Consider the following 8,998-nt stretch of genomic DNA (forward strand, 5'->3'; position numbering starts at 1 on the left):
AATGTAACCATAATAACATTAAATAAATAAAATTATATGCAAAAAAAATATATATATATATATACAACGTAAAAGGTGTTTGTGAAAGTACTTTTTCATGATTTTAATTTATGACTAATGTGTCGAGAAATTAATTTTAAATGCTTGAGATACAGGAGACCTTGAGAGAATTATAAAAAAATATGTTAATAATAATAATATTCCAGCGAAATTGTACTGTTTCCAACATCAACACGACTGTGATGGAACGCGGCCGACGTTGGGTCGCGTCCCAATTCGTAGTCGAGCAACCTCTGTGAGGTGCAACGCAGCGGAGGCGAGCAACTTTCAACGTACGGTGGTCTTTTCTTACGGAACATGAACTCTTATTCTGTTAACTCAGTCAGTAATAGTGTAGTTGTATTCCTGCGTTGAGTGAGATGTAATGATACTGTATTTAGTCCGTAACGTAGTGGTGAACACCTCGACATTTGGAATCCGGCCGTGATCAAAACAGGAAGTTTTCAGAGTCGCGCTAACTAGCCTGCGGGCTACATCCGCTTCCTCTACGCTTCAACAAGTGTTTGGCTCGTGAGGACCTGTCACTGCCACACACGGCACACGAGATAGCAAGTGGGATTTAAAGCGTCATTCGGCTTATATGTGTGGTATTTCACTTAAACAGGCACTCTGTCAGCCGACTAGCTAGCGACAAGCTAGCAGCGACCTGGTCACGAGCCACCTGAATACCTGTCCGGGCATTGCGTCCCGCTGCCTGGCTGTTACCCTCTTATCCAGCCCCGTAACATGAGGCTATGGAGGAGCGGAAGCTAAAGAGAAAGAGTCCCAGGACCTCCACCAACACGGCGGCCCCGACCGGTGGCTCTGGCCGGAAGAGCAACGCTTCCTCCGGGGGACGACACGTCGGCTCCGGCCACAACGCGGGGACTCACTCCAGCCAAAAGAACAAGAACAGGAGGTACCAGTGTGGTTATCTGACTCACATTCCGTGTATACGCTCGTGTTGCGTTCCTCTGCTCATGTGCATGTTGTTTGTCTTCTCCAGGGGAGTGAGAGACAAACCCAGGCACCATCCGGGTTTGGGTGGGAGACCGAACCAGAACCAGGGCCAGGCAGCACCCATCATCCAGCACTCCTTCCTCACCGATGTGTCGGACGTGCAGGAGATGGAGAACGGCCTGCTCAGCCTCCTCAACGACTTCCACTCAGGGAAACTACAGGCGTTTGGTAATTTGGACTTCAGGAGGTCTTTTCCCTGCAGAACACATGTTGTCCCCGTGTGATTTTAGATGATCACAGCCCGGTGACACAAGCCATAGAGTCATATCATGACAGGGTTCCTATCATGCAAACCTGGAACAGTCACGGAGTCATTAAATGGTTATTTACAGGCCAAAAGTTTAGTAAAAGTCATGTAAATGTGTTATATTCATGTGTTCATGTAAATGTGTTATATTCATGTGTTCATGACGTTCATTTACGCTGAGTTTGAAATAATGAATATGCTTTTAAAAGAAAGACTCAGAATATAAGCAGGCATACATACAGCATCTATATAAATGTTTATTCTTTTAATCAAACTATTGTCTCATTCATTTGTGTCATTTAAGGTTTACTGTATGTTACAATACTACATTAAAATAAAAATACTAAATACTACATTTACTCACTTTTTACTGTTTACACCCAGATTTCACTAAATGTTTGTAATGGACGTTTGGTTTAAAGTCATGAATCCACTGGTATGAACCCGACATGACAATACACTAAATGTCAACTGTTGCGTAATCGCCTACAATCGTCCCCTCTCTCCGCCAGGTAACGAGTGCTCCATTGACCAGATGGAGCAGGTGAGAGAGATGCAGGAGAAGCTGGCACATTTGCACTTTGACCTCCACAGCGAGGTGGACGAAATGCCCGAGGACCAGAAGAAAGTAGCCTGCGACACCAACATGGACAAACTGCTGCTGAACGTAAGACCCACTTGATCCTGAAGCACAGTGGCTCTTTGTGTACTTCATCTAGGGAATCAATGAGTAGCTGCTCCACATCCCAGAGGACTTAGCCGCTGATTCAACCTCCTCAGTGTTAAACTCTTAAGAGTTTAGTTGGATGCTCAATGCGTGGTGGACGTGCGTAACTAAATCTAAATGTTCTTTCTCTCCACAGCTTGAGGAGCTGAGTTCGTCTATGTATCCTTTATATTCAACATGCACCATATTAGTCTCTAATTGCTTTCTAAATTACATTAAAGTAAATCCTCTTTGCCTCCAGGTTTCCAGCACTAATCTTCTTTAACCCTAGAACTCTAACGCTAAGAATAGTCACACCACCACTAACGATGTAATGTACCTGATCAAATATACTTCTCATCTAAATATATTCAAATACAACAATACAAGTTGAAGTACTCTTCTTTTATTTTACCCTGTAGAACTTCTCATAAAACCATAAACAGGTATCACAGATCCTGAAAAAGGCTCAAAATCCAGTGAAAAATTAGGGAATCGTCAATAAAACATGATTAAAAACATAAATAAAGGAGCTATGAACTTGTTCCTGGACATGTGAGTCTTGTTCTGTGAAGGAAAAGTTCATTCATGTTAAAAGTTAATGTTAAAACACATCCGGAAAAAATAAATAGTCACACTATCACTAACGTCGGGAAAATCACCAGAACAGGTGCCTGTAGGAAAACAGTGATTGGAGCAGGAAGACACGCCCACATTCAATAAGACACGCCCACCTTCAATAAGACACGCCCACCTTCACTAACGCTGTGAGCAGCATGAAGCTACAGAAGGACCCACACAACTCAGACAAAAGCAACACAATGAAAACAACGTAACAACAATCGCTCGGTGTTTTTCCTTCACCTTGCTTCTCCAGTCAGAAACTGAATCTGGCCGACTCCCAAGAGATGCCGAGGACTGCCAGTGTGTGATCTGTCCATCTGACCCAGACCCGGCGCCTCGAGGGGAACGGAGAAGGTGCAGATGAAGAAAGCTCGGGCAGTATTCCTCTTTCAGTCTTGTCGTTCACCAGCGTTCCCGTCTGCCAGCAGGATGGACTTCCTGAAGATGTCACACAGGGATCACCGGCAGCCTTATTCTTCTGCACTGCCTAGAAAATACTAAACAGTGAAATAACCTCTGATAAATCAGACGCAGTGTTTTCTCTTTTCTCTAAACGTCGGCGTCGGTGCATCCCTGTCGCCGCCTGTTAAGACAAGTCTGTTCACTCATTTCTAAACGTGTAGATCTGCAATACATTGCTAGAAAGCAGTTGATTCATAATTCACAAGAAGTGAACGGACGTTGAGCTCCTTTAGCGATCCTCACATGTATAAACTCTCTCTGTTGCACTTTGTCTTAATTGTTGTCACACAAACTAAAGACCTGGAGCTAAACTCATCAAAGTATAGATGCAGAATGTATGTTTATAACTGTTTCTCAACATTTAGCTTTAAACCACATTCATATCTTATTTTAGAGACAAATAAATGATGACATAAATTATAATTAAATCTACAAATAACATTTGAACAATAGAAACTGCACTGTTTGTGAGTCAGAAGATAAGCATATGACTTGTTATAATATATAGATATATATACATATATATGTATGTATATATATATATATATATATATATATATATGTATATATGTATATATATATATATATATATATATATATATATATATATATATATATATATATATATATATATATATATATATATATATATGTATATACATATGGCCTGACATCAGCTCCAGCACCTTGCTCAGTGTTGAATATATATTTGCACATATCCATGCAACATGCACATCATCTTTGACGCTGGAAAATACCCAATTATCCAAATGTTGACATCACAAACATGCCTTAAATTTATTGATTTAATATTGTTTTGCCTTCATGGTCCTAACCTTTTGAATAGACTTGCATAGAGCAGGTTCTGCATTAATATAATATGATCATTTGATGCTGCTTTGATTGTAAATCCTTAACCAGTGTTGGGATGTGTTGTTATCTCTCAAGTGTTTTACTGTTTAAAGTGTTTGGTGTTTTTATTGACCTAATAAATGTGTTCTCCTGAGCTACGGCTTTTAAAAGATTAAAAACATAAAAACAATATTAGCAGGCATTTTCTTGAAGCTATACATCCTTAAATAATTACACTGTAGAACGTGTTTCAGGTTTTCTGTTCATGTAATATTTCCCTCAGTCATCCTGGGGCCTGAGGTTATGACACATTTTAATTCATGCATGTATTAAACAATTGCACCATAATATGAATCTGTTCATCATATTACAGATAATTGATTCGGCAGCTCAACTCTTGTAATATAATATGATGTTATATATAAATATATAAAGCAGTCGGGTTACTTATTAATGTGCAGGAGGAGGCTGCGTCTGCAGGAATGTGCTCGTCCTCCTGTTGATGCGTCTCCAAGGAGACTGCGCAGCGCGCGGGCTGTTCTGCGTCATGAGAGGTTAGTTCGAGAGCCGAATGAAGAAGTCCAGGCGGCTTTTTGCGTGAGAGCAGCATGGAGACGGCCGTGACGTCGCCCCCTCGCGCGGTGAAGCGGGGGCCTCTCGGCGGGACGGACTCTGACGCGCAGCCGGGCCGCAGCCTGCGCGCCGGCACGCGCTTCAGCACGTGGACCCCCCTGAACAACCGGAGCGGCAACCTGCAGGTCAGACCACGGAGGCCCCCATGCACTTTGATTAAAGTCGATTTACTTTTATTTTCATGAATGACCACCAGATGGCAGTAATGTACACATTCTTATACCGTGCAGCCAGATTCACTTTCTCCGTTTTTATTTTTTTATAATTGGATTGTGCGCAGAGGTGGTTCTAAGCGTGCTGCAGTAAATGCATACAGGAGAATGAATGAATGAATATATACGTTATTAATCCTCAAGGGGAAATTTGGTGTAGCAGCAATTTACAGACAAAAAATAAAATATAAAAACAACAGGGATGAAAGATATATACAATAATAATATTACAAATAAAAATAGCTGGGATGAAAGATATGTACAGCAAAACAAATTGTGAATTTTTTTGAATTAAATTAAACTTAAACAATAGAAGTGCAAAAATGCAAAGTATGTGTATATGAAGTGTGTGAAGTGTAGATAAACGTGTTCAGAAGGCACATACTCACTTACTGAACTGTATTATTAAGTTATTGTTGAGTAGATTCATGTTTTTATTTTAATAGATATATAGAATGAAAATGAATGCAAACACAGTACCATTTATTTTCATGAAGTTGAGTGTTCAGACATTTCCTTCCTTCCTTTTGATCTGCATATCATGACCGCTCATGTCTTGTTTGCCCCCAAATAAATGAATACACACACACACACACATATATATATATACATCGTAGCTTCCAGCCGTTATCACCACCAGCCTTACTGCTTCGTTCTCTTCATGCCCATCATCAGTGTTCTGGCAGACTCTCACGCAGGAGGTTTCCACACGTTCTTCACCGGGTTTGTTGGTCTCCTTTTCCCATTTCCTCCCAGTTGTTTGAGGAGAGGACGAACCTCGTGCTGCACTGGTTTGACCTGTGGACCGACGGACAGAGGAAGCACCTGTTGCGCTCCCTGCTGGCCCGCTGCAGCAGGCCACAGCTCAAGTAGGCGTTCTCTCCTCCTCTGTGTGTGTATGCGACTCTGGAACCAAGGTTATTGCAATCACATTGTGTGCGTCAGGTACTGCAAGGATGTGCTGATGGAGGCGGTTCCCGTGACGCATGTGGACTTCACGTCGCTGCTGCCTCGCTTCCTGTCCCTGTACGTGATGTCCTTCCTGTCCCCTCGGGACCTCTGCTGCGCCGCCCAGGTCAGCTGGCACTGGAGAGTCCTCGCCGAGCAGGTGAGAGGTGAGACCTTTGACGTCGACTGCGGTTTCCACGCTTTGCATGAAGACGTTTTCTCGCTCCACCAGGACTGTCTCTGGGCCGGCCGCTGCATCTCAAGAGGCTGGTTCCTGCCCTACGCTCCCGGAGAGAAGGAGTCCGGAGCGTGGAGGAACCACTACGTGTCCTGCGTCGCCACGCTGGACCGGCTCACCCCCAGGGAGGCGGCCGAGCGCTACGGGACCCTCAACCTGCAAAGCACGGGGATGACGGAGGAAGAGGAGGAGAGGAGGAAGGAGAGGAGGATCAGACAGATGATCAGAGACAAAGTCCAGGAGGAGAAGAGTGAGTCGAAAAGGAAAGCAAACAAGAAACGTTTCACTCTTTCTTGTTTGCTTTCCTGTCACGGTCTTCAAAGCAGAAATATCGGTAACACTTTATAATAAGTACACAGTATGTAGCATTAGTAAAGCATGAATAAACACTGCATTCATCATTTATAAAGCTTTATTCCAACATGAACACTCTTTAGTTTCATTCTTGATTAATACGCTTGGGTTTTCATACTTGCTCTGTGTTGGAATAAAGCTTTATAAATGATGAATTCAGTGTTTATTCATGCTTTATTAATGCTAAATAGTGTGTACTCATTATGAAGTGCGACCGAAACATCCTTCAGTTCCCTCATAAAGCTTGTTTCTGTGATGTGTGCAGAGCACGCTATGAGAACCAGGAAAGTCTGGGGCAGCTACTCAAAGCCACAAGGAGCCGCAGGTGGAGGGACTCAGGCGGGGAGGCCCGGCTCTGGAATAACACTCAGCTCTTGGCCCTCTCTCCCCTGGCCTCCGAGGGCCGCTGGGTCTCCCAGCGTCTGTCTCAGCCTGGACAGAGGACTCGGCCCTGCAGCCCAGAGCCTGGAGAGCGGCCAGGCCTCCAGAACCAGCAGGTGACACCTTCACTCATCAGCGCTTCATGATGCAACACATTTTATAATATAACGCAACCCAACGTAAGAGCTCTGGGATCAATCCTGTCTTTGGAATATTCAGTTGAGCCAGAATGGTCCCGTTGAGGCCGTTTGTTATTGCTGTATTAAAGTGTGATGTGAGCACAAACATAACCTCCGTCTCCTTCTCTCAGTGAAAGGCTGAGCAGAGCCAGAGGAGCGCTGTCCTCCTTCACCAGCAGACCTCCACCCAGCGTCTCCACGACCCCTCTGCCCCTGCTACTGCTGATCTCCAGCAGGGTTCCTGCCTATGAGGTACAACAACTAATACAGGAAGTCTTCAATCAGCATCTAGTGATGAAGAGTGTAAAAGGAAAAGGCTCATTCTGAAGGTTACCGTCTCATATTTGCTCTTTTCCTCCAAGCTGGTGCTGAGCGGCGTGAAGGATGGAGTGGTTGTGGTTCTGTACGACCACAGAGGGACTCTCTCCGCTCTGTTAACCCAGGTGGAGAGGACTGTTTCTGGGCAGAGAGCGCAGAGGCTGGGCCTGCTAGCTCCAGGAGGAACGGAGGAAATCCATCTGCTCCACGGTGAGAAGGAATAATCCTGCGTATCGTAATGTGGAAACACTGGTTCCTGTGCTCAAGGTTCATCGCTCAGGATGCTTGAAGCACATCTGTGAAAAACATTTCATGGCTTATTTTATGATGATAGTTCCTTTTTTTAATTTATTGTGTACGCAGTAAGTCTTCCCTGGTCCCTCTGCCCAGGACTAATCACCATACATCTTGCATTGACTTTACGTTAGTCCTAGTTCTCATTTTCTTTCACCTTTTTATTTACACAATGTAAGACACAGAGATACATGTGAAGACTCCACTTCATAACTCTGTGACACCTGATGAATGTACTTCGTCACAGTGATCCTTTTTGCCTTTGAAGTCGACGTTCTGGAGCATATTTAACAGGAAATTCTGTATATTTTTAGTGTTTTCTTCATGGTACGACGACATCGATGGCAATGCACGTTGCTGATAACTTAAGTCTGTTAAGGAACCTTTTTTTTTTATGTCCACAAATGTTTTTGGTTTGACCCTTCAGGTCGTCGCCTGTCAGAGAGGACGCTACTGACCCCCGACCACAGGGAATTCTGGGAAAAGCTGTGCGGCTGGGTGGCACCAACTGAGGAAGGAGGAGGGATTGACATCTTCTCCCCGCTGGCTGCTTCTGGTAGGTAGACACACACACACACACACACACACACTTCTCTCTAATCTGTATCTTCCGTCTCTCATCCTCAGCACCCGGAGTAGCTCTCATGCAGAATCTCTCTACTCTGACGGGTCTGGAGGTTCTGGCTCCGATGGGTTTTGCCACCGGATGTTTCCAGAACAGTGAGTCACCCTGAAACACGTCTAAGCCAGCAGACTCCAGCATCATGCCAAAGCCACAACATACATGTAGTTTCTTCCCCCTCCCAGTCCTGAGCGAGTGGTCTGACGGCCGCGTGTGCAGCGGACTCTGGGATCAGCGCCCGGCGTCCCCGGCCCTGCGGTTCGTGTGTGAGGCTGCGCTGCTGGGCTGGTGCAGACAGGCCCAGTGGATGGAGGAGGCTCTGGGGGAGCTGAGGGGCCGCCGGGGGCCACAGCTCCAGAGCGTCGGCTTCCAGGCCAGGGGCCGGGCGCTGGGTGGGTTTCACACGCGTTGAGGTTTAAATGCACCCGCACACAGCTGGAGCAACGGCAGGTGTCCTGCACTCCTCCTGAGGATCCATTCATATTTTTATAGGTCATCTTCTGTGGGAGGAAATCCGCCTCGAGGAGCTTTGTGTGTCCAAAGATCTGAATGAGGCTCTGACCGAGGGACTCACCGCTCTCACAAGACAGGGAGAGGTGGGAATGTTTAACAACACAGCACAGCTAGTCATGTTGGTGCTACGTTGCCTCACTAGCTGCGGGTAACAGCGTGTGTTTCTTCTCTTCAGACCAGACCTCTGGAGTTTCTTGCCGTCTTCCTGAAACGATGGAGTGAAGAGAAGGAGGGAGGAGAGAGCAGTGGAGGGGACAGGGGCAGAAACAGAGCAGCAGATGATTTCTCTTTGGCACCACACGGCTCACAGGAAGGCGTCGGCCCGATAGCTCAGCTACCACAGGTGTGTGTGTGTG

The 8,998-nt window shown here is 45.3% G+C and overlaps 2 protein-coding genes across 2 annotated transcripts in view; both read left to right on the forward strand.

The window, feature by feature from the left end:
- Window positions 1–622: 622 nt before the first annotated feature.
- ccdc28a (coiled-coil domain containing 28A) lies at window positions 623–3,571 on the forward strand. Its single transcript, XM_079236930.1, has 5 exons — window positions 623–958; window positions 1,046–1,227; window positions 1,819–1,973; window positions 2,170–2,192; window positions 2,890–3,571. The coding sequence occupies exons 1-5, from the start codon at window positions 795–797 to the stop codon at window positions 2,942–2,944; spliced, it is 579 nt and encodes a 192-aa protein (XP_079093056.1). The 5' UTR covers window positions 623–794; the 3' UTR covers window positions 2,945–3,571.
- Window positions 3,572–4,558: 987 nt separating this feature from the next.
- Window positions 4,559–8,998, forward strand: part of ect2l (epithelial cell transforming 2 like) — a gene marked incomplete at both ends in the record, with an annotated part of 7,396 nt that continues 2,956 nt past the window's right edge. Inside the window, 12 exons of the mRNA XM_079236894.1 lie at window positions 4,559–4,708; window positions 5,552–5,664; window positions 5,741–5,903; window positions 5,976–6,231; window positions 6,601–6,832; window positions 7,027–7,147; window positions 7,258–7,423; window positions 7,935–8,063; window positions 8,135–8,227; window positions 8,315–8,521; window positions 8,622–8,725; window positions 8,818–8,985. Coding sequence (XP_079093020.1) covers window positions 4,559–4,708; window positions 5,552–5,664; window positions 5,741–5,903; window positions 5,976–6,231; window positions 6,601–6,832; window positions 7,027–7,147; window positions 7,258–7,423; window positions 7,935–8,063; window positions 8,135–8,227; window positions 8,315–8,521; window positions 8,622–8,725; window positions 8,818–8,985 — 1,902 coding nt within the window. The remainder of the gene's footprint in view (window positions 4,709–5,551; window positions 5,665–5,740; window positions 5,904–5,975; window positions 6,232–6,600; window positions 6,833–7,026; window positions 7,148–7,257; window positions 7,424–7,934; window positions 8,064–8,134; window positions 8,228–8,314; window positions 8,522–8,621; window positions 8,726–8,817; window positions 8,986–8,998) is intronic.

This window comes from Taurulus bubalis (genome assembly GCF_910589615.1).
Source record: "Taurulus bubalis genome assembly, chromosome: 21".
NCBI classification, from domain to species: domain Eukaryota; kingdom Metazoa; phylum Chordata; class Actinopteri; order Perciformes; family Cottidae; genus Taurulus; species Taurulus bubalis.